The sequence below is a fragment of the Tinamus guttatus genome, unplaced genomic scaffold (assembly GCF_059628265.1).
Source record: "Tinamus guttatus ecotype Peru unplaced genomic scaffold, ASM5962826v1 Tinamus_guttatus_pri_ptg000246l, whole genome shotgun sequence".
NCBI classification, from domain to species: domain Eukaryota; kingdom Metazoa; phylum Chordata; class Aves; order Tinamiformes; family Tinamidae; genus Tinamus; species Tinamus guttatus.
Window position 1 is genome coordinate 4,773,203 of NW_028288780.1, and position 25,416 is coordinate 4,798,618.

General features: G+C 43.2%; 2 protein-coding genes across 3 annotated transcripts in view; both read left to right on the top strand.

Moving 5' to 3' along the window:
• MAT1A (methionine adenosyltransferase 1A) overlaps positions 1-6,311 on the top strand; it is a 133,965-nt gene extending 127,654 nt beyond the window's left edge. For both annotated transcript variants that reach the window (XM_088526375.1, XM_010216937.2), the window contains 5 exons: positions 1,007-1,150; positions 1,857-2,075; positions 4,616-4,798; positions 5,284-5,417; positions 6,107-6,311. In XM_088526375.1, the coding sequence (XP_088382501.1) occupies positions 1,007-1,150; positions 1,857-2,075; positions 4,616-4,798; positions 5,284-5,417; positions 6,107-6,209 (783 nt within the window). In that variant the 3' untranslated portion in view covers positions 6,210-6,311. The remainder of the gene's footprint in view (positions 1-1,006; positions 1,151-1,856; positions 2,076-4,615; positions 4,799-5,283; positions 5,418-6,106) is intronic.
• A 3,997-nt stretch (positions 6,312-10,308) lies between these two features.
• On the top strand, positions 10,309-14,687 carry LOC104569938 (uncharacterized). The gene is made up of 6 exons (XM_088526378.1): positions 10,309-10,390; positions 10,677-10,756; positions 12,785-12,899; positions 13,540-13,646; positions 13,910-14,024; positions 14,500-14,687. Exons 1-6 carry the CDS (start codon positions 10,324-10,326, stop codon positions 14,685-14,687), a joined length of 672 nt encoding a protein of 223 aa, XP_088382504.1. The 5' UTR covers positions 10,309-10,323.
• Positions 14,688-25,416: the final 10,729 nt, after the last annotated feature.

Genomic DNA, 25,416 nt, shown 5'->3' on the forward strand with positions numbered 1-25,416 from the left:
CTAAATAACATATGTAGATAATTACAGTGTGTTCCCAAGAGAAGGATGCTAACGTAAAAACTCCATAATCTGACTGATGCCAGTATGAATGTGTTTAACATTTACAGTCATTCTCATTAGTATTAATATCTACTTTATAGCAGTACTGTTGAGAACCATAAATGGAGATATCTTAGTCTAGGAGCCAAGCTAATAATGTTCAAATAACCCTAGAGGATTAAATTAAAATGCTTTTATGCTGTCATGGGGACATAATGCTACATCAAATAAAAAGGTATCTGACTTTCTTTGGCACTTTCATGGCCTTCCTTCCCATTGTATCTGAGTAGCTTCCTGCCTTTATTGCTTTTGTATCGCAACCGCCACTGGGTGAGGTGAAAGGAAGTCTAATAAATGAGAATCTGAAGTAGGGAGTGTGGCTGAGTAATAGTAGAAGCCATGACTTCCCCAAGGACAGGCTAGAAGCTTGTGGCATTGCAAATGTGAGGCAGGTACGTACCTAAGTGTTGTATTTCCTTGGTGTAGTGGTCAAATTCTGTTCCACAGGAGAAATACCAGAAATATCAGGTGCAAGCTGCTGTATAGATGTGTCTATACGTTAGACTCTCTAGAGCCTTTTCACACTAATGAGAACACCTTCTGTATCACAAATGAGAATACCTTTTGTGTCACGGAATAGTCATGAGATTCTGTTTTGATCAAATAGATTTTTTTTTCTATGAAAAAGACTGTTTTTTTCAGAAAAAAAAAGAGAATTTTGTCCACGTTTCCTTCTACATGTAAATATTTTCAGGCCCTCAATGAAAAATTCTTGAAACATGGTCTGTTGCTTGTTCTGCTGTTACATGTTGCAACCTGATCAGTGTTTTGGCTTCTTGGACAAAAATGTAAAATAGTGGAAATAAACCTGAGGGCTGTTTACTTTTTGTCTCAGGTGAAATCTTGTGGTCTTCAAGATTCTTCAAGGTTTCAGTGCTTTGAAATGTCTCTTCTCCTCCCATTGTAGGGTTTGATGTTTGGCTATGCAACAGATGAGACAGAAGAATGTATGCCTCTAACGATTATTCTTGCTCATAAACTGAATGCCAAGCTAGCAGAGTTGAGACGCACTGGAGAACTTCCTTGGCTGAGACCTGACTCTAAGACACAGGTAAATATCAGTTTCATACCAGTTTCACTCTTTTTGTCAACACAGTAGTATTCCAATCACTTTTATATAGTCCAAGTTGCTAGAAACTATCACTTTTTTGCTTTCCAAAAATCCTAAGTATTTTTAAAAAGAGCAGTTGAAGATGTTTGGAATATTAGGATTCCTGCTACATAACATGAAGGAGAAAATAAAGCATTTCCAATGCTTGTGCTACTGTATCCTTGTCTGTTGGAAATGGTTAACCTGTATCAGAGTGCAAGAAGCCCTCAACTATCTACCAATGAAAAAACGTTTAACCTTGCAGAGCTAAATGCTTAGTTCTGGTTGAAAAAGTGTCAGAAAATACAAAGGGTCTATTTGCATGTAGTGATTTGGGCTGTCCTTTTTGAAGAAGTGCCTAAAATTCCTCTGCAGCGTGGAAGTTTAGCTGGAGTTACCAATCAAAAGACCAATTTTGGACAATTTCATAAGTAAACAGATTATGCCTATTGGGTCTCTCTCTTTTTTTTTTTTTTTTCTCCCCTCACCACTGAATACATTACGAATGAAAAAGTAGGCTTCATTTCTCATACCGAGGCAGCGAGGTAAGCAGTGACCTTCTACCATTTTCCTACAATGAACTCCTGGGATAGCATGGCATGGAGTTTGGTGTAGACCAATAATGAACTTCATTTTTTTTCTTCCTGTTTCTTCCTGTTCTGCTCAGGTCACTGTTCAGTATATCCAAGAGAATGGAGCAGTCATCCCAGTGCGTGTTCACACCATTGTGATATCTGTTCAGCACGACGAATCCATTTCTCTGGAGACTATGCGCAAAACCCTAAAGGACAGCGTGATTAAAGCTGTTGTTCCTGCAAAATACTTGGATGAGAAGACTATTTATCACCTTCAGCCTAGTGGACGTTTTGTTATTGGAGGGCCTCAGGTTTGTATCTTATTGCACTGATACTTTATAGCTTGTCTTTGTCATCAGGCATAAGCACGTTTTTATACAAACGTTCAACTTTCCTTGAATGGCTTTCCTTGAATGGCTGTCCTAAGGTGTGAGACCTTAGATAGTCATCAGTTCGGAAAACGGCCCCTCCAGAGCCCTCCCAATTTCCAGGTGGGAAAGGAATGTTGCTTTTGCTCTATCTAGGCATTGCAGGAGCTAGGTTGTACACTTACAGAAGCCAGACGAGTTTATGCTGTCAGGACTTTAACAGAGATTTGGTTCTTGTAAACAAATTTACAGCTCTTTATATTTTGCTTCCAGTTCCCTCCAGAACTATTCCAACAAAACTTCAAATCTCCTTTCTGAAAAGGAGCACCCGAGCAGACTTTGTTTTTTCTTTGCTTCTCAAATAATCATTTTTAGTGAAATTTGCCAGAATTATTTACATGGTGCAGTACCTTTCCATTAGTGTCATGGCATACATAGGAAAGTGTTGATGGTAATCACTATTGTCTTATTGTGTGACTATCTGTATATAGTCAGATTGCTGATATCACTATAATTTCGTGGATCATTTACATTTTAGAAAAGGACAAATCACTGATCTGACAAACTGAGCAAGTCAACCCGTGTGTCAATAATAGGTACATGCCAAGAAGGCTACACATACAAAAGTTCTCAGGAGTGCACTGAACTGCATGATTTTGAAAAAAAAGTAATTATAATTAGCTGTAAGCCCATCTGCAGTGCCTTTTCTCTTCTTGCAGTGGAATTGTATAGCTTGTGTTTGCACATACTAGCACAGGCACATTGCAGCATATGTTTGCAGCTTTTTAAAACTGGGATAAGTTTACTTAGTACAGGTCAATCTGCTTGTGTGTCCATGGCCTGACAAGGCCATCTCTGGACTTAAGCAATTAATGTGATTATTGTGGCAACCAAAAAATAGCCATTTCCTGTCTGTTAGATTTCAGACTTTCTGTTTACTAAATTACTAAATGTTCCTTTTTAACAAAACTAGCTATGGAAGTCTCAAATTCCAGCTCTGTTCATTTAAAGAAAACACACTTACTGGGATTTTCACCTTACATGTTCATGCACCTTACATGTTTCATGATACCTTGAATTCTGTCTGTGCCAAAATTAGTAATTTTGCAGCATGCAAACACCATATTCTCAACAGCAGCACCTGCTGGTATCATGAAGATGTTACAGCTCATCACTTCCACACACATTACAAATTCATTTGTGCTCTTTCAACCTCTTTAAAAAGAGATTTTTTTTTATTTCACTTGTGCCATCCTCTTATTCATTTCTACAGTCAAGTCTTAATAACATAGAAGTTGTTCTCATCACAATTGTCTGTGCTATGAGAAATGGAGGTTTGAATCAAACAGGCAAACTACTGGAGGGAAAGATCCTTTAGACAAGCTCAGCTATCTGCGATTTATGTCTATATCTCATGGATTTTTTGGACAAACTGGACAAACAGTGCTAAAGGTTTTCCTCTGTATTCAGTCTTTTTAAGAAAAGTTTTGGCTCTGCATTTATGTTTGCTATGCAAATATTGCAGCAGTTGAGCTTTATTGGCATAATAGTCCATAGAAAGTCTTTAAAATTGCCTGCACAGGTGGAGATGCAATTTCAGATTTGATCATATTTCCAATTACACGGGAATACTGAAGCACTTAGGAAATTGGGGTTCAGATAATTACTTATTGCTCGATGAGTCAAGATCCAACGCAAGTATCAAGTAGTCAAAAGTATCAATCAAGGTAGCCATGTGACCAGTCATCTCTGCTTCTGTATTTAATATTTTAGAATTAGAATACTGATCTGCAAATGTCTGTTTTAATTCCTCATTTTCAATTACCTCTAACTCCCTATACATAGTATATTGCTTAAATTAAAATATAAATATTTTAGTGTTGAAAGTTTGTTTTCACATATATTTGTATGGCAGTCTAATGCTGGACTGTTGGATGCTGTCCTATTTCTAACTGTGTTAGCTAGCACCATATTTTTCAATAGTAAACGTTGAGATAATCATGTCTGTTCTTTAACATCAAATATTCACATAACTTCAAATTTTGGCCAAAAGACACAGCAGCCTGATCCAAGTTTCCTTAACCCAGCATAAAATTTCAATACAAAATATTGTTTTCTTAGCAAGTGTTCTATGTTTCATTAGGATACAGTAGACAGGTTGCTTTTTAAAATAGGTATGAGTACCACCAAAATTACTGTAATGCTTGAAATATTTATATTTGAAACAGGCACTGGAAGCTCAAACTATCCAAGTTTTTGCTTGACTACCAAATACTATTCGTGAATAGTGAATATGACTTCAAAGAACATTCATAGCCATGGTTGAAACTCAGTGAGACAAGTTCATTCCTTAGCTACACACAAGCATCCACACGTGCCCGAGTTCCTTATAGTTTGGGGCCTTCTTCAGCAGGATTTACATCTGTGTTTGAGGATTATAGTGGTGGGGATTGTAAAATGGCAGAGTTCTTCTCCTGATGCAGGGTGATGCTGGTGTTACTGGTCGGAAGATCATTGTGGATACTTACGGCGGATGGGGAGCCCACGGAGGTGGAGCCTTCTCTGGCAAGGACTATACCAAAGTGGACCGCTCGGCAGCATACGCAGCCCGCTGGGTGGCCAAATCCCTCGTGAAGGCTGGGCTCTGTCGCCGTGTTCTGGTTCAGGTTTGCTTTAGCCTGAGTTTAGCTTTTCTTAACAACGTTTCCTTTTCAGCTTTTCCTTGAATAAACCTAGCTAGAGGCGATGCTAGAATACTAGAGACAGTCCTGGAAATTAATTAGGGTCGGAGAAAGGAGGACCTTGATGTGCTTGGTTGAGGACCACTGTGATGCGGCTCACAGCACAAGTTCCTTGAAGCTTAGCTTTCGTTTTATTGGCACTTTTCCTGGACTTTTACTGAGCCCTCAGCTCTCTGCCGCTGGCTGTCATAGAGGTGAGCACTGGATGACTGGGTGAAGGGGACAAAACTTACCAGAGAGGTCAGAATTTTCAAAGGTTTCTCTGTTTTTCTATAATACAGTTTGTGTAATTATAGGAAATAAAGGAGAGGCTGTACTTTTCCTAAGATGGTTCATGAATGAATGTTTTGTTCTGTTGCTGACTGAGGGTCCATCCTTGTTTATAAGCTATAGTGTCTCTTTTGCCATAGGTTTCTTACGCCATTGGAGTAGCTCAGCCGCTGTCCATTTCACTATTCACTTATGGAACATCCCAAAAAACAGAGAAGGAGCTCCTGGACATCGTGCGCAAAAATTTCGACCTTCGGCCTGGAGTCATTGTCAGGTAGAGTAAGAGCAGCCCACAGGTAGGGGCTGCGATCACAGCCTACAACTGATCCCTGCAAAACTGTTAGATATGAAGAGGCAGTGATAGAGTAGCCCCCCGAGCTCACATGGGAATACTCCAAGGAAGCTTATATATATATGTGTATATATTTAAGCAGTCTTCACAGTTTTAACTTTTTATGGATCTACCATCCATAAAAAGAGTGTGCTGTAGCTTCTAAGATAGCATATACAGTTCAGCATTTGGCCTTATATAGTATATGGAATGGAAATAAAGTATGTTTTGGCTTCCAAGAATGTTAGCTTGCTTTTACAGTGCTGTGAAAAACAGAAAAATTTATTTAAAAAGAAAACTGAAGATATTCCTTCTTTTCTATTAAATTTATTTATTATATGCTAATATTATTTTAATTACAGTTAAAATTAATAATTCTCCATAATTAAGAATTTCCTCTCTAGCTCTAAAGTACTTCAGATTTAAGTTTTCTTTCCACTTTTATGGTTCTCCTATTGGGCGTATTCACTGATCTGTTTGCATCTCAAGAATACGGTCACTAGCTTGAGGGCATGAAATAGCCATTGTGGTAAATGTCATAAAGTATCTTAACATGAAGAATTTTTCTCTCTCTCTCTCCCCCTCGCCCCATCTCTCTCTCTTTTTTTTTATTATTATTATTATACATACAGGGATTTGGACCTAAAAAAGCCCATTTATCAAAAGACTGCATGTTATGGTCACTTTGGAAGAAAGGAATTCTCATGGGAGATACCAAAGAAACTTGTATTTTGACAATAACAGTCTACCTTTAAAACAGAAGGAAAGTCCAATAACGCTGAGGCTACTTCCAGAAATCAAATTTTACGACTGTGTACTCAACAAAAAGAATTTCAGTTTTTAAATGGAATGAAAGAAAAGGTTATTTTCTTGGAGATTGATTTTTCTTTCTTTCTTTTTTTTTTTTTAGCCCTCAATGTCTTTCATTATCTAAGATATAAAAGGCAGAGTCTGATTTTTTTTTTTTTTTTTTTTATCAGCAGAATACAACAGAATGGGTTATTTTTTATTGCTGCTCTGTTGGTTCTTGTGATAAAAGCAGAACATGACTCAGGTACACAAACCATGGCTGAACCTCAAATCTTGCATGGGCAATGGCTCAGTAGATCTCTTGTGTCTGATTACACAGTGGGAAATTCTGAGGTCCAATTTCCTTACTGGAGTTAACACTGAATATGTCTGTGGATCATTTTAATGTAGGAAGGCTGCATATTGCATAACTGTATCTCAGCCTTTTCTGTATAAGGTGTTACCATATGCATAATATTTAAATCTTCTTCATGGGGTATGTGCTGTTACTGCTGTGTTTCAATTACCTGTGTTTTTGAAACATGTACTCCTGTAAAACAACAATCATTCAATAAAATGCTTTTTTCCTACCATGTATTTAAAAGCACCACCCTGTGTGTACATGTATTTGTGCATGTGTGTTACTGCATAATGTTCCATCTGAACTCAGCCACTTACTTACACTGTTGTAAGCTTATTAGGCTTAATGTAATTTCGGAATAAAATACAGTGGTTAGAAGTAACTGTAAAACATCAACAAAAACAGATAGGGTATGAGTTTAAGATTTGGACTTTCCGGCTCTCCGCGGCGTTTCCCCGAGGAAGGAGCCGCTAGGTGGCCGTGTGTCCCGGCACAGCCGAGGGAGCGGGACTGTGCGGGATGCGAGTTGCCCGGTACAGGCGCATGGGGCTGGCGCGGTGGCTGCTCCGCTCTTTACCCCCTCCACTGGTGCACGGAGCTAGACGGAGCCTCGGGCTGTCGTTTCGTGATGGGAAGAGCAGACTACCTACCACAACTGTCACGAAAATGTGGTCTTTTCTACACTGCACATTTATTATTGGATCAATTAAATTACCTTGCTAGCATGCATGTGCTAGTTCCTGTCGAGAAACAGACTCTATTTTGAGGAAGGGGTGTGGGATGATCCTAGATTTATGGAAATCAGGAGTGTGGAGGAGCATTTGCAATCCTCTGTAACTGGTTTTGTTTGGCAGGGGGCAACAGGAATGAAATTAATCCTACATGAGAAGGCTCCCCTACAATAAAATATACGTGCACGCACATGCCTGCACACCCACACTCACTCTGTCTCTCTCTCTCTCTCAGTCCTAGCTTTACAGTTTAAGCAGTGTTTTGCTAGATTTTCTGCACTGGACAAATGTTGCTGCCCAAGATTTCTCTCCAAACCCAGCTTCTCTGCATAGCATCTCCCAAACAGGTATGGAGACGGAAAGAGAGCACCTGGCTTTGATGGTCATTAAAGAAAAACTGTTGAGTACATCATGAATACAGTGATGTTCAAACCTGGAGCTTTTCCTCTTTAGTAATTATGCTACTTTGCATATATATATATATATATATATATACACATACATATACATACATGTGCATGTGTCTACATGCGCATAGTAAATACACATACTACATGAGTTGGGAAGAGTAAGTATGTCCGCGTGTAGCTTTTGTTCTGTAGATTTAATGCAATAATCAGTGGCCTTCCTCAAACACCTGGATACAGTTTGGCAGGAGAATATCTTAGTGTGCAGCTGCATCTTAAAGAATGAATTGTGAACTGGCAAAAAGTGCCCATAGGCTATTTTTCCCAGCTGGATACTGCTCATCATGCAAAGAAGACTGTGGTGTGTAACTGCCAGCCTCCCAGAAGTAAACTGTTTGAAGCTAAGTCCTATTGGACCTTATGAAACATAAATTTAATGTAAATTATGAAACATAAATTTTAGCATACATTATTAAGGCCTTGTTTTTCTACCAACCTTTTTACCTGTCAGTAATGTATACAGGGCATCTTCATAGTAATAATAAGAAGGATGTCACGATTTGTGCTGGCACAGGATCAAAGCACAGCTTGGTTTATGCAAGAGCACCTCTCATTGCCTTCACAGTGGCAACAAGCAGAAGCAAACAGACCGGCAAAACTAAATAAAAAGCAAGCAGAAAGAGAGCTGTATAAACATGTTGGGCAACATAACCAGAAAGCAGTATGGGCCTATCTCAGCGAAAACAGTTGCAGACAAAACAAACTGGTCTAATGCTAACAGTAACACCTTGATGTGTGCGCATGTTCACACGTGTGTGAGAGAGATGCAAAACAAGACCGTTGGCCATACATGAGTCTTCCATTGGCTATATGTGATCATAGAATCATAGAATGCTCAAGGTTGGAAGGGACCTCTAGAGATCATCTAGTCCAACCCCCCCTGCACACGCAGGGTCACCTAGAGCACGTGGCACAGGACTGCGTCCAAGCGGGTTTGGAAGATCTCCAGAGAAGGAGACTCCACAACCTCTCTGGGCAGACTGTTCCAACGCTCTGTCACCCTCACTGTTAAAAAATTTTTCCTTAAGTTCCTGTGGAACTTTTGGTGCTTCAGTTTGTGGCCATTTCCTCTAGTTCTGTCGGTGGCCACCAGGGAAAATAGACCAGCACCATCCTCTTCGCTGCCTCCCTTGAGGTACTTATAGACACTGATCAGATCCCCTCTCAGCCTTCTCTTCTCCATGATGAACAGGCCCAGCTCCCTCAACCTCTCCTCACAGGGCAGATGTTCCAGGCCCCTGATCATCCTTGTGGTTCTGCGCTGGACTCTCTCCAGCAGCTCCACATCCCTCTTGTACTGTGGAGCCCAGAACTGGACACAATACTCCAGATGTGGCCTCACCAGGGCTGAGTAGAGGGGCAGGATCACCTCCCTCGACCTGCTGGAGACGCTCTTCTTTACGTACCCCAGGATCCCGTTGGCCTTCTTGGCCACGAGGGCACACTGCTGCCTCATGGTCAACTTGTTGTCCACCATGACACCCAGGTCCCTCTCTGCAGAGCTGCTCTCCAGAAGGTCGGTCCCCAGCCTGAACTGGTGTCTGGGGTTATTCCTCCCCAGGTGATGCAGGGCTCTAAGACCCAGCCTCATCGCTGAAGGCGCGGGTGACGTTGCACTGTTTTAGGGCAGGCGGGAGCCGTGCCAGCCTCGCAAAGGGAGTGCGTGTGTGTGCAGCAGCCTGCTGGCAGCGTGGCAGGAGACCACGGCTCGCCACCAACCCCTGCATTCTGCAGCGCCAGCACATCTCCAGTGTATGAGCATTATCAGGGTACTTGAATTAATCCAATAATAAATGTTTAGAGTAGAAATGACACAATATTTGTGACAATTTTGGTAGCTACTCAGCAGTTCTCATACAAGATTCATGGCCTCACTATTGAAAACCTCCTTCCTATGGAAATACCATTCAATAAATAATAAAATACACTCACTGAAAGTAGGTTCATGTCCCCCATGATGTTTTTACCCATCTGCTGCTGTTGCTGCTGTGTTTAATTTGTCTTCAACAACCTGTTGATCATAACTTGCCCTCCATACCAAGGAGCTGCTGCAGGGCCCGGGGTGCCCATCGAGCTGTCCATGACCACCCTTCTGGGCTTTTGCTTGGAGAGGGAGTTACATTGCTGAGCTCTCAGGCATAGTTAGGCCGTCAATATGAGCATGTGTGTGAACGTGTCCCTACCCTGGAAGTGTTTACAGTAAAACAACTAATCTGAGAATTTCCTGGTAGGTTTGGCAGCAGCTGGGCAGCCAACCCAGCTCAGCCCCACTGCGAGAACCCCCATCCTTCCCGGCCAACATGCTGGCACCCTGACCAGCAGCTTCCCAGCACGTTGGGTAATACCTGCCTTATCATGCCATGGCTTATCATGCTGCTGCGCTGGCTTGAGCCAAGTAAACACCGGCAGCACATAGAAACACAGCTGCAGGCCCTGATGCCATCAGTCAGACTCCCAGAGGCCACCGGCAGCAGGTAGCTGGTCCCTGGTACCTACAAAAGATGCTTCTGTGCTCCCGCCTGCTCACCAGGACGTTCCTCGTCGTAGGTTTGGCCGGGCTTCTTAAGGGTAAGCTGCTATGGTGCTTGTGGAGGAGTAATGGTTACTTAAATACCACTTAGGGAAATCAGGCATCCTGCTTGGGGACCTAAGCCCCAAGTAGCCCCGAGCAGACGAACAAACCACACACTGTTTAAAAGAAATCAATAGCTGCCTGGTTTGTTCACATTTGAGCCTTGATAACCTCAGCTAGACCAAGTAGTGGCCACAAAGCAGTACCACAGTTTCGCAAGGTTTCTGGTAGTTATTATTAACTAGCAGCGTGCCTGCCCTTCTTCCTCTGGTTGTCTTTCAGATTTTAGTGAAGCTGGTGCTTCTGCCAGCCACAGTGACTGTAAAGGCGCAAGCATAGCCGATGTGACCGAGACGCTTGAGGTAAGCAGAAGCCTGTGGCGACTTTAGAGCTGCTCCTCCTAGTCCAAAGCCCTCAGAGATCATAGAATGCTTAAGGTTGAAAGGGACCTCTAGAGGTCATCTAGTCCAACCCCCCTGCACACGCAGGGTCACCTAGAGCATGGTGCATAGGACTGCATCCAAGCGGGTTTTGAAGATCTCAGAGAAGGAGACTCCACAACCTCTTTGGGCAGCCTGTTCCAACGCTCTGTCACCCTCACTGTTAAAAAATTTTTCCTTAAGTTTCTGTGGAACTTTTGGTGCTTCAGTTTGTGGCCATTACCTCTAGTTCTGTCGGTGGCCACCAGTGAAAAGAGACCAGCACCATCCTCTTCGCTGCCTCCCTTGAGGTACTTCTAGACACTGCTCAGGTCCCCTCTCAGCCTTCTCTTCTCCAGGCTGAACAGGCCCAGCTCCCTCAGCCTCTCCTCATAGGGCAGATGTTCCAGGCCCCTGATCATCCTTGTGGCCCTGCGCTGGACTCTCTCCAGCAGCTCCACATTCCTCTTACACTGTGGAGCCCAGAACTGGACACAATACTCCAGATGCGGCCTCACCAGGGCTGAGTAGAGGGGCAGGATCCCTTCCCTCGACCTGCTGGAGATGCTCTTCTTAATGCACCCCAGGATCCCATTGGCCTTCTTGGCCACGAGGTTACACTGCTGCCTCATGGTCAACTTGTTGTCCACCATGACACCCAGGTCACTCTCTGCAGAGCTGCTCTCCAGAAGGTCAGTCCCCAGCCTGTACTGGTGTCTGGGGTTATTCCTCCCCAGGTGCAGGACCTTGCACTTGGCCTTGTTGAATTGCATGAGGTTTTTCACCGCCCAGTTGTCCAGTCTGTCCAGGTCCCTCTGGATGGCAGCGCAGCCCTCTGGGGTATCGGCTACTCCTCCCAGTTTGGTATCATCAGCAAACTTGCTGAGGGAGCACTCTGGGCCTTCATCCAGGTCATTGATGAATAAATTGAACAGGACTGGACCAAGGACTGACCCTGGGGGACCCCGCTAGCTACAGGCCTCCAACTAGACTCTGCACCACTGATCACCACCCTAGATGCATTTCCCGGGGTCGTGTTGAGCCGCACACACAGGCATGAGATATGGTTCATAAACTAGCTGGTACCTTGCCATGCCTTCTGGCTGATTTGCCTATAAACCATCTCTTTTTCCCTCACATACTGCCTTCGATCCCACCTTCAATTGTTAAGGGCTGAATAATCTACATGCTTCAGGGACACTGAGGGCAGGAGGGAGGGCAAAGAAATGCCAGGGCAGGGCATGACGTCATTCCTGACACGCTGATGAGAGCCGTGCTCAGCGCCCAGTCCCTCAGCGCTCACCCCAGAGCTGCCTCCCCGCCTCACCGAGGCCTCGGCTGCTCTGCCTGCAGCGTCAGCTCGTCGCAAGGGGAAACGGTGTGGCCAAGGGCAGAGACAGCACAGCCTGTGGCCTTTCCGCCGGGACTTGAGTTGTATTATTTAATTTTTATGTTTTTTATTCGGCATTTTCAATAATATCTCTAGAAGCTCTTAGCCCAGGGAGCAGAGCTCCCCCCAACGCCCCACTGCAAGGCAGCCCTTCAGCTTATGCTATTGGAAACCATGCACTACTTGTGCTTTCTTTGTTGTTGTGTCAATTCAAAATGGTCCTGGTGTTCTGCGTTCAGGTTGCCACAGATCTTCACCATCCATGCATACATGCATGGGTGCTTCTTTGTATCCAGGCACACAGAAAGGAAGATATTTGTTTGTCTTTATAGGGCTATCTAGGAATAGCTAGAGTAAAAAAAAAAAAAAAGATACCTTGCACACACAAAACTGTGAGAGACGCTAGCATTCAGAAGGAATAACAACCAATAATTTGTAGGGAACGAATATATATTTGTTCTTAAAGACATCTTTTCATATACAGAAATAAAAATACCCTCTTCTAACCACTGGTTTTACAAAGGAACACCAATGGTTTTCCTCTACAACTTAGCCTCTTTGGTTTTCCTCCAACTCCATAGAAATACTCAAAATGTTTCCATAAAATGGTCACTGAAGGGGAAACAACGTCCATCAATTTACTTGCTTGGCGACTTCAAGAACTGCTGGATATTCTTCGACCTATTCAAGAAAAATGTGAGTCCTCCCCACACACCCAAAGCTCTTTACCTTTGTTGAGTGTTAACAAACCAGTTAAGCCAAGCAGAGAAGCCATGAGGAAAACAAAAAGAAATATCAAAAAATCCTCAAAAAGACCCTCTCATTAGTGAGCATTACTTGTCTGCATGTCTTGAGGAAACTCTCTTGTTTCTGTGACAGGACAGCTTGAAAGCGAGAGGCGCTTAACCAGTGCTCTGTGCACATCTCTAAGAAGTGATGCAGCAGTTTCAGGCAGCAGAAATGACGAGCTGCAGGTGCAGCTCGATCGGCTCCCAGGGACACCCAGGCCTGTTCGCCCCGATGTTCACATGGAGCTGAGTGTCTGTGCTGGGAACAGAGACACTGCCTCGAGCTGTGATCACAGAGGGTTTTAATGGAAAAATTGGGTAAAAATTGACCCCCTCCCAAAGGACGGATGTTTTAAATCGACAAAAATTACACACTTTGTCAGCTTCAAATAGTGGCAGGTTCAGCTGTTACCCATTCCCGGGTCAGTGAGCATGCCCATGGTCTAATCTGGTTGGTGCGCAGGGAGGAGGAACTATTTTATGCTCATTTTTTTTTTACTCTTTTGTGTTTTTGTGCTTTTTTTTCCTGCTTTAAATGCCCTGAGAAGTTTGTAAGCCGCTGGCCCTGTGCCCACGCCCGCTAGCCCCCCGCAACGGCGGGCTGGTGTGTGTCACCGTTGATGGCCTGCAGTACTGCAAGCCCATGTGCAACAAGGTAAGAGGCTCTACTGCCACGAGGGCCCTGGCTTCCTTCTCTAGTTTACAAGATGCACCATGGCAGCATTTTCCTTGCTATGGGAGCTGGCGGCTCAAGCCACCAGCAAGCGCTCCCAGCACATTTCAGGACCCTGTTTCTGAAAACCCAAGCAAACGCAAGGCAGTGCAGTGGTGTTTGCATTGCCCTCCATGCTCCTCCGGCGGGTTAGCACCGCTGTGCTGCAGCCTGAGACAAGGCCGGTTGCCACTTTGTCTCCTCAGGGCTACAACTTCCAGTTCCTTCGGAGGACAAGGCTGTATGAAAAGTGCGGAAACGCCACGGGCTTTGCCTGGACCACGCAGTACATCGGCGGGAACGAGCTGGCTGTTTGCAGCCGTGAGTGCGTCTGAAACACATTGGTGCCCCAGGCTGGTTTGCGTAAAGGAGCCCTGCACATGCACGCAGGTCCCCACGGGTACCTCATCAACCCCATCACCAGTGTCACCTCTGTCATGTGGCAGCCGGGGTGTTTCACACCACTCGTGCTGCTGCCAGGAGCAACCTGTGACCTGAATCAGCAACAACCTGTTGTTGTTATTGCCCTAATTTTAATATAATCAGGCATATATGTATACAGAAAGCCCAATCTCCCTCTCTCTGCTACTTAGTGAAAGATATGCCACTGTGTTTTGTTGTTGCTAGAGTTGTTTCCCATGGATTAACAAAGCAAGCAGGATGGGCATTTTTATTCCAATTTAATGCCAGTTGTCTTCAGACTGGGATGCTGCGCAAACCTGTCAAGGTGCTGGGCAGGGTGAAGTAAATCAGTGTTTGCTGCTGCTTATTGTGTTTTTGGCTTATGTCTTTCCAGCCTCGGAGGTGGCGGTCAGTGGCGCTAAATCTGCCTATTTCCCTGAAAACAGCACCTGCCAGCACACAATCGCCTTTGCTGAAGCTGAGAAAGAGCAGATCAATATCCTCCTGCAAGAGCTCCGCGAGGAAGGGATAGACATCTCCAGGCAAGACCACAAAGCCAACTGCGTAACATGCGGGTACTAGCGCCGGGGCAGGCTGGACCAAAACACCGCTGCCGTGGACCAGCCGGGGGGTTGTGATTTGCCATGGGTATTTTGATATGAATAAGTGGGCAGTGAAATCATTGCTAAGACATTTAAACGTATAGCTTTTATTTAATTAAGAGATTAAAGATCATAGTCATCATTTGACCTAAGCTCTTGGCTATGGATATAAGGCTATATAGGATAAGCCTAATCACATAACTCATGGAGATGGTTCAAAAAAAGGATCACGTTTTCATGGCTTAAATTTGTCTAATTAAATAAGAAGAATGATGACTCTTTAATGACTGCATCTTTAAGCTGAATACAGTAACAGGTATCAGAATTTTTCTTCTGCTAGAACCATTGTTGCTGGGGAAGGCCATGATACTGAGGTGCTTATAGCGCTACTGTTGCTGCTGGGATGGCTGCTAAAGTGATACAATTCTTGACTGCAGGGATGTAATGCTTTATTCCCACGTTATTTCCTTGGTTGGGGTTTAATCAGACTGTACACACAGCTGTTGAAAGTGCTGGCTTTGTCATGAGCCACAAGCTTGAAGCTGTTTGTTTGCAGCAGCTTTCCCTCTGAATGTGTCAGCTGGAGAACATCCCACAGAGAAAGAGCCCTTTTAGGTACAGCTCACTGCATGTCTAGCGCTCAGGATGTGTCCTGTGTATCTGGCAACTTAGTAAAATTGCTGGGGAAAAAAAAAAAAAAAAAAAGTAACATTTTGGCTGCGCACAAAATGTGAGAAATGGACTAGCACCGAAATAGCAGGTATTTGCACCATGCCCCCTTTGCAGGGAGGAGAGAGAAGGCAGTCGCCACAGGACCTCAGAGAGGAGCTGTGACCAGGTGCCTCAGGCTTCTCTCGTCAGCTCTCTGATGAGGTTGGTGGTTCTGGAAAGATTCTGCCAGCTACTGGGGCTGCCAGACACGGTGGCTGCCGCCTCCAGTGGTGCAGAAAGAATACATAGATGCACACACACACATATATGCAAAAATACACACACACACACACACACACACACACACACACACACGTGTACCCAATCTGCAAAACCAAAGCCCCCAAGTGATCTGTGAGGAGACGTGCGATGAGCAGGAAGCCACGTCTGTTTGTGGCATGGAGGAGCCTGCACGGGAGCTGTGAAGACGCCTGATCGCGCAGCTCAGCTCTGTCCGGCCTCATCTACACTGGGACCACCCGCAGGGTTTGCTGGAAGTCACTTCTGTTGGCTGAAGAGCCGAGCAGCAGAGCTGATGCAGCCAATGCCGGGGCTGCAGCTCGTCTGCTTGTGTTTCCTGTCTCTTCTTCACCTCCTCCCCATGCGTACCAGAGAGACAAGGCAGCGCAGTTGCACATGACATTTATTTGACTTTTACCTTATTAATCATTTACATGATTCAGGTATATGTAACACTTTTTAGGAGAATTACAGACTCTCTTTCAGGTGTTCAGAATTAAGGGTCTACAATATAGTCATTCAAATCACACAAGCCCAGCCCGCCTGCCGCAGGGCTGGTACCGCAGCGGGGAGCTGCACCCCAGCTGCTGCCCCGGCTCCTTACGGCCCAGCCAGAGCTGCCCAGGAAAGTGTTGCAGTCTTTAAGAAAAGCCACTGTTTTTCAGCCCTTGGTGGGTTTACTTTTGGAAGACATATAACCCATATTAAATGAACTTACAATGTCTCTTTTATTTCTGGCCAATACGTTATCAGCCATTGCTCAATCCTGAAGCACTGAGCACTTTCCATTATCACTTTTCTGTTGCTGTTAAAAAAAGTACTTTCCTTCCTGGTAAATTCACAGCGGCCTTCCAAAACCAACCAAGAAAACAGAAGAGATCCACTGCTGTTTTTTAATGAGAAAAATCAAGCCCACTGGTCTTGTAAAGTAACAGAAATTATTAGAAATCTTACTAATGAGCATCATATGATACGGAAGAATTAGGCTGGAAGGCCATAAGATTTAATATTCCATATATTTTGAGCTAAAAGAGTGCTTACAGATAAGCACTTTTGCTCTGTTTCCACCTCCCAAGTTATTATTCATATGTGAGAAAGGGCAGTCAAACAAGTAAGCTTATAGGATACAGTTACAACTAAAGCACACTTAATCACATTATTTCCCTGAGTAAATTTGCATAATGTAATTCAGGCAAATATCCACGGTATGTTTGCATTAACTGAGGGCTGGTGGTTAGGCTGGCGTGTCCCTCACGCTGCTGCTCGCACCCTGGCATGGCCGTGGCTTGATGTCCTTACACTCAGGGTATGCAAAGAGAAGACATCATACAGTAGGACAGAAAAGAGAAAAAACATTTAGGTCAGCACCTTTGAAATCAGACAAGATAGGGACTAGATGCCTTGTATTTCACCTTTCCTTTACTATGCCCACCTGCATAACTGTCAGTCATCTCAATTAGTTAAACTTCTGGTATTATTTACAGTGTAATATAAATAGGCATTCTTTACTGAAATTAGTTAAGGAAATAGTAGACAAGGCTTCCTTTTATTTTACTCTTCAGTCCATTATAATGCAAATGCAAGGGAAGAAGTAAGTCTGGGTACTGAGCAAGTAATCACAATGTAGCCAACAAGCAGAAGGCAAAGTGTGGAAAACTACAGTAAATAAATGAAAATTGTACATATTCTCTTTTCACAGCAACGCGGCAGCAATAGTTGGGGACAAACATCATTTTGGGTGATGTGATCTTGAGAGTTTTTATTGCTTTGCCCATCCTTTATGGGGATCACCCCGTGTTTAGGGCGGGCTCACACGGCCCCGTGCAGTGAGATCTGAGGCGCAGACTTCATCCTCCAGAGCACCATGGCAGTGGGGGGCAGCATCATCAGGAAGCTCATGATCAGCACCGTGGCAAAGATGACCAGCGCGATTTCCCACGGTGCCAAGATTGTTTCCACCATGATTGCCTCAATATCAAGAATTTGAATCTGTAAAACAAAACCATATATTCATCATTACTTTCTTGTAAAGGCAATATGAAGGTATAGGTATGCTTGTTTTACCTAGGGCCCTGAAAGAGAAGACCACAAGCCAGGCTGAGGAGCAAGCAAGAGTCACTGCTATCTATGTGACCCTCCGAGACAGTTACTAAAGCTGGCACTTCTCAGCTGTGGTCAACTTCATTTCCCACAGCAGGAGTGGGACACTCGCTTGTTCTTTTGGCTTTTCTCATTGGCACTGGCAAAGTCAGAGTGGGTCAGTGAAGGCCAATGGAAAGTCAAAGGTTTCAATTTTTATCTGCATTTGAGTTGCCCAGTGTTTTCTGCAGTTTAGCTGCAGTTAATGATGTCATCTTACACGAGACGCATAGATATCAGAGTAAAGGACTTTTTTTGTTTAAAAAATGAATATAATTAGTAAATATTTAGTATTTATCCAATAGGTAAATTGCCTACCAAGTAGGCACACAATAATGATAATGAGCAGAGTTGATAAAAACGTCTTCAGAGAGAAACAAGTGAGATGGAAAGTAAGCAGGAGAAAAACTGCTTTCTATAATTAAGGATTAGTTTGTATCAGGATAGTTTCCAAGTCCTTAATTTATACTCAGTTCAGCATAACTGATCGATTAAGCAAAATTCAGATCCACTCAGTCTCACACAGTGAAGTTACTTGGGCATGGTTAGACAAAACAAAATAATACTGTTAGCTATCACAGGTAAAGCATATGCGGGATTTAATAGAAAACTGAATCATCTGCCAACAGAATAGATCTGTTTTTTTATCTTCACCCAAAACACGCATTAGAAACTTTGTGATTGCCAAAGAGCTGCAGTGGTCACTCAGTAAAGAATTTCATGCTTTGAGAAAGACCACAAATATATTTTAAAGAAACTGCTAAATCTTTCTAAAGCTGATTTCGATTAGAAATGGTTTAGTGAAACATGTGTGAGCTTAGGATGTGAAAGGAGTTTAGCACCTAGTGAGGAGTGGAGTGCACTTGCAGAGCAGAAGCATCACCAGTAATTGCCACGTGTTGAGCTGTGCAAAGCAGACCAGCTAGGAAGGGGCTGCATCGTGCTGAGTGGAACTGCAAGGAGGCAGGAGCAGTGACAGATACAGCACAGCTAAGGAGGGAGGTGGGAACTCCTCAAACACCACAGCTGCACGTGAGAACTATAACGAAGCCAGTGGCGACTATAAAAGGTTGTGGCTGGGGGCTGGGTAGGCTTTTTACCCCAACACCCTGCCCTTCCAAGATGGCAGTAAGGAGCTTCCTGAAGGACGTCATCGCTCTCTTCAGCCTAGGAATTTGGCCTAGCTTTCACAAGAGAATATTTCAGGTTTGTCCATTCTTGCTCCAAATTGGTGGTAAGATATGCCTTTGTCAAAAAATCTTCACTTTTACAAGAAGAAGCGTTGAAACATGATCAATAGAATGTGCTTATTTGGGGAGAGAGTAGAAGAACTGGAGTATGTATGGAGAACTGGTGAGTTACAAGAATTTTATTCCACCTTAAGAGCGCTAAAATCACCATCAACAAAGGGCTTTTTGCTTCACTCCATGCAGTGAAGGAGCAGGTGTTTGATAACAAATTCCAGAGGATTTTGGTGATGATACTCCTTAACGAAGATCAGAAATTTGTTAGGCAGCCTCCAGACAGAGGCTCTGCTACTTAGTCAGGTATTGACTCTTTAGTGCCAGTCTTCTGAGTAGGTTTACCCTCTTGTTTTGTGCTGAGGTACCACATCAGGCTTTTTGAGAGAAAAAATTCACCAGTAGAAAACACATTTTCTCCCCCAAAATTACTAGTGTCTGTGGTCTGAGTTCTCAAAAGCGCAGAGACCTCCCTTAGGAGCCAAAGCTCTTGCAAGCTCATGTGAAGCTTCAAAGCACAGATTAAAGTCAATCCTGGGCACCTGTGGCCAATAAGGAAGGTGCAGGTGAGACCTGCTCTGCTCAGAGCCTGAGGCCTGCAGGTGAGGGCTGCTGCCTGGCCAGCTGGGCTGCATAGCTGAGGCCTGGGGCTGGAAGGTGGCCTCATCCCACGTGTCACCTCAGCTATAACATAGCTGCTTGGCTTTGCTCATTTTTCTTGTGCTCAGATGTGCCATTTTCTTTACCAGTTCTAACACAGGCTGTTGTGGCGCTCAGTAGGTTACGTGGTGTTTTAACCTTATGGCAGGCTCCTTTTTCAGTATTAACTTACGTTAAGTCTGTGATCCTAGGCTGTCAAGAGCAGTTTACTTACTGAGGGCCTTGTTACCCTGTATTACGACTGTCAGATACATGAGCTTTAGCTGGCAAATGGGCAGAACTGCACATTTCTTGACACAGACGTGGGTCTGCTTAACATATAGATGCTGCTTATTCTGAATGACATGCAAGTGAACTATAGCAAGAGGAACTGGGAGGGCTGTGGGAATTTTATCAGTCACTCTTAGGAATGACTGCTGATCATGACTGCTGCTGATGGCTAATAACTCTGACAGAGAGCCTTATCTGAGCTCTTGAGCTGTTGATTTGCCCTTCACCTCCTTACGAGGTGCCTCGGGGGATTCTTGTGTTCTAAGGCTTGGGGCTCTTGGCTGGTGCTGCAGGAGTGCAGAGCACGCAGCTCTTTGCTAGTCTTGTGGGTATGGGGTATGTTAGGGACTCTTCATGAGAAAACTGCTACATTGCATATGATGGGAGGGTCATGCCATGTATCAGTATCACTAATTTACATCTTTTCCAGTAAGATATCTTAGAAATAATGTAAATTTGTGACAGTGGAATCTATCCCCAGTGCAAATGTAGACACTGATGTGATTCTGCTATGTTGTGGTGCTGTGCAATTATTAAATATAGAGGTTGGAAGCCACAACTCAACCCTTCTAAGCATTGCTCACCTGCGTCAACCAGCCTGTTCCATTCATTTGCAAGGTCTGGAAGTTCAGTTAATGAGGCCTGCCTTGTGGCAGTGTTTGGTGTGTGCAAGCTGTCCTGGTATGTGATTAATAATCTCTTCAAACAGACAGCAGCCCCTCTATCTTCCCAAACTCCTCTTGGTTACAGAAGAGCATGAATGAATGATTCAAAATATTGTCAACCCGAACAGTGCTTGAGAAACAAAATTGGTAGTGTTTCTTTTAGAATAAACACACTATCAATGTATCTTTGTACATTTGTTGCAGTGAAAATCCTTATCAGTGCATGAGTACATCCAATTTGGTCTCTAAACCACATAAAATACGTCAGTGAAGGGTGCTCTACCTCCCTCCCAAAAATATAATGTCTGGGTAGAAGGGTAAGGGTGTTTGCAAGGATCAGAGATGAAGGCAATAATGATAACTTAAGAGAATTATATGGTAAGACATGTAATTGTATCAGGAAGGAATAAATAGGGAGATAAAAACAGAGGTCTATTGGAGAAAGGTGTGTTTCTGGCTCTGTCCCACATTCAATATGTGATTTTGGATTTGCCCAAAGTTACCCACAGGAAGGCTTTTCTTTCTGGACTATGTTGATAAGGCCTATTTGCTTGGCCTCTAAGATTTTCATAGCATAAGGTGGACTGAATTCTCTAAAAACAATCCTGATTCTGTGATTCAGCCTCCACAGAGAATAAAATTATAACCCTGTGACAGACAGGAATGAAGCTGCCTACATTAAACATATGCAGTTAATCAAGCAATCTAAATTAGGCCTTGTAAAAATGCAAGTCTTGAAGAGTGGAGATTGCTTCACTGCTCCTCTTATCTTACCACAACTTTACTTATGCAATGTAATGTCTTTAAGACCATGGTACACAAGTGTTGCTGAACACTATGGAAGCAGGGAACACACTTGCTTTACAGTATATTTAGGAGAAATGTTGGTCTGCCAACCCCACAACCTGTCACAACATAAAAGCCAGGAAATGCTCTGTTTGGGCCATTTGATCTGAAGCTTTAATTTTTGATTAGAAAAAAACAATCAAAAAACAACAACAACAAAAAATAGCAGCTGTAAAAAGGGGTGATTTACTGACTTAGCCTGCAAACAGGGTGGGCAGGGTGCAGAGAAGACAGCTGCCTTGTGGCTTCCGCCCTGCAGGGAATTTAGCCCTACCAGTTGATGCTATTTAAGAGCATGTGCCATGCCTTTTGCAAGCACTGCTGCATTGACTGTTATCTTTGATTCTAGCCTATATTCAGAGAAAAAAAAAAAAAAAAGCTAGATCTTTTTTGTGCTAATCTTGGATTTTTGCCCCCAAGTTACTCATGAATATTTTTCAGTTTTAGAGAAGAGTAAAAAACAAAACAAAACAACAACAAAAAAACTTTCTGAAAAAAATGATGCATTGTTTCCCCCTACCACAACTGAAAAAGTAAAGCTACATTGCCTCAGTGTTGCCATGAGGCCACATGCTAGAGGGGCTGCAATAATTCTGTGTCAAACAGGCTGGTTTGCAGGCTGCAGAGGACCTGTAAAGCTTTGGAAAGCAGCCTTCCATGCTCGTGGGGCACAGGAATATGCAAAGGCCCTCGGGTGAGATGCCTGTGGGAGGCGATGGTCGGCCAGGCTGAGATATTTGCTCAGGGGAGTGATTCCTCTGAAGATTCCTTGCATGGGGCAGAAAGATGATCTGGGATCTAATTTGGCTTCAGACTTCAAAGTGCTTGGCTATCTGGAATTATTTTTTTCCCCATTTGGAGAGGTCACAAATCTAGCACAGCTGACTAGTACCTGGGAATATAAAAAAAACAGGTTTTAAATATTCCTTGGGGAGCCTAGTAGATTCTTAAATGCAGTCACCAAAATGCAGAGCGGATTGAAGTCCACAAGGCCAATTTCATAACAGCAAATTTAATTATATCTTCTCCTGTCTCAGGATATGCTTCTCATTAGTAATTTCCTTCTCATTAATTGGCATTAAATGTCAATCAAAGCACCTGAGAGCAAAAGACACAGCTGGAAGCAAAAAAGAAATGTGAGTAAGGACTATTTGTTTCTTCATTTTCAATTCTAACCAAAACTGCCATTTCTTCATTTTTCCCCAGTGTGGTATTCCCCCAATGCAGTAAACCAGACTTACACGTTTTTGGGAAAAAGGAATCTATGCAAGTCCTGTGACTCCTAAATGGCTTTGGCAGGTGGTAACTTCAGGCTGGTGGGAATTTGGGTTGCAAATGCTGAGGTTCCCACCCAGTAAACTACCTAAAGCTGCTCTTACTGAGTAATAAACCCTTTGCTAACTGTCTGTAAAGCAAGCATAGCCATATGTTAAGCTCTGACACATGCATGACTTGCATGACTGAGTATTTATAGAAGCATACCAAGGAAACTAGCAGACTAATGTCCAAGCAGGTGAATATGGTGTATAATTTTGTGCTGAGTGGCCTAGTCTGTTTCCAATTTCACTTGCAATGCATAGCAACAGCACTGGGCTCTTTCCTATATGTTCTGACACCGCAAGGGAAGGAGACACTGACACACACAGGCATACGGGTCCCATTAATAAAAACATCATGTACCAGGATGTGGCTGGGGACACCTGTTAACTGGGAGGTCTGACTCTGCTGTCCCTGAAGCAGGTAGTGGTGGGGGGCATTTGTCAGGCACCTCACTAAGGAACTCCAGTTTGTTTGCTGGCCTCTTGTCCTCATTCTGCTTTGGGCTGGCAGGGGACACAAACTACCCTTCCACGGAGTGGTGGAGCTGGTGGCTTTACAAAGGAGCAGCTGAGGCAGGTTTCTGCAGGAGCTCTGGCAGCGCTGCTGTCTGTTCAGCAACACACAGCTGAGACTCCATCCTGCCCTTTTACTTCTCCCCATCCGTAGAGGCCTGAGCCTCTAGTAGGAGCTTGGATTTGCATTTTACCAAAACACACTAAATCCACAGTGGACAGTACAAGTAACTTCTGTGCAGCTTGGGACCTTTGAGAATATTGGGTCTTGCTCACAGACCAGTCTTTGAGTAAGCAAAGTGCTTGATCACTAGCCTGCTGTCCTGGTGGAGACTAATACAGTCAGATGGGGTAAAGCATATTGACAGTGTTAACAAATATATTAAATTTTAGAGTACAGATATTAGTTACCTTACACAAATATTTTGACATTTTAGGAGGCCGTCAATCCTACTAAAATATAACAATTAACTGCATCCAGATAAACCAGATGTGATACCAGAAATTGAGCATCTTATACAAACAGAGCCCATAGCTCCTAAAGCTCCTCCTGCATAATGTTTTAGATGTGAGCTGCCCGTTTAGACAAAGTGACTCCCTGTGGCTTTAGCACAGCTGGAGCTGCAGAACACTTCCTGTTTTGGAAAGATAAACATCTCTCCCATGCACATAGTTATCCTAATGAAGGAACAAATAAATGGCCAAAACTTCAACAACTTGTTCTGCTTCCTGTGCCCCTAACACAGTGATTTGAATCTTTAGACTTGGAATAGGGTAAACAAGTGCTACTGTGTAGCTGTTCTCATACAGAACCGACAACTTCCTACTGATAATTAAACGTAATTACACGCGCCTAGACCTGTCTTCTGAAGAGGTTATCACTGCTACGATGTCTGCACTGTGACTTGTAAGAAGTGTCACTGCTTACTACTACAGTACAGGGCTATTAAGAACCAGGAAACTCAGTAGTTCCTGTACAACTTTTGTGACCGTTTGTTAAAATGGTGTACGAAACAGGAAGAACATGAAAAGCTCTGAAATCTGGAGTTCTTGCCCAGTGTTATACTCAAAGGGAAGGTGACAGGTGAGAAATAACTATCACCGTAAGTCAAAATATCATTAAAAACACTTGTAAAAAAAGAGAAATCAAACGGCTATGTTAAATTACATAGAGAAAAAGCCATATTTTAACTATATAAAACCTCAGACAGATCTAATAACATGTACTGATCCCTCAAGGGGCTAAACTTTGCAAATAGAGTAACAGAGTAACAAGGGTCATGGCAGAGGTTTGAAAATACTGAGTCATAAAATATTCAAAGCGGTCTCTCTGAATTTGCTTATGTTACAAATGCCCTCTACAACTTGCAACTGACTAAAGAGATAGTTATAACAAATACTTCAGTATTCACTTTAAAGGGATTTCAGCCTCTTCCTAAAGGCTCTAGTAGTTTGCTTTTATTTAAAACTCCCTATTTACCATTCTGTGAGTAAAGCCACTAATGAGGTGGAAATCCAGCTTATGAAAACAATATGAAGGTTGGGTACAGAAGTGTAATGTGATGTATAATAACACATTAAAAATGTTTAAAAAGAAATGTCTGATGAAGACACAACATAGTTAATACCACAAAGACAGTGCAGAACACTGGAGGTTTACTGTGAGCGCCTTTGGCTGCATTGTTCTTCACCTTGCTTTTCCACATAAGCAAGCGACCACAATAAAAGTTAAAATATAACAGATAAGTGCTTCTCTGGTGCTGTTTAAAATATGCATAAATCACTTTTCCTAAATATGTAAATTCTGATCAATTTTTCTCATACTTGATCTAATAAAGTGGCTTTGTGTTTTCCTGGTGTTTCTGCCACAAGCATATTAGTGTTCTGACCCTGGAAATTGTTGCAGAGAGGAGCTATATACAACTGTAAGTAAAACCAACTTTTCCTATTCTGAAATGCTTAGCCTTTAAAAACTTCTGAATGAACTTACAGAAGCTGTGGGTCTGTTAACTTTAAAGGCAAAATAAAGACTTGTCAGATGCAATGCACTTGTAGACATGACTGTATATTTTTAATCAACTAGCTATTTTGCTATTAGTGAACTT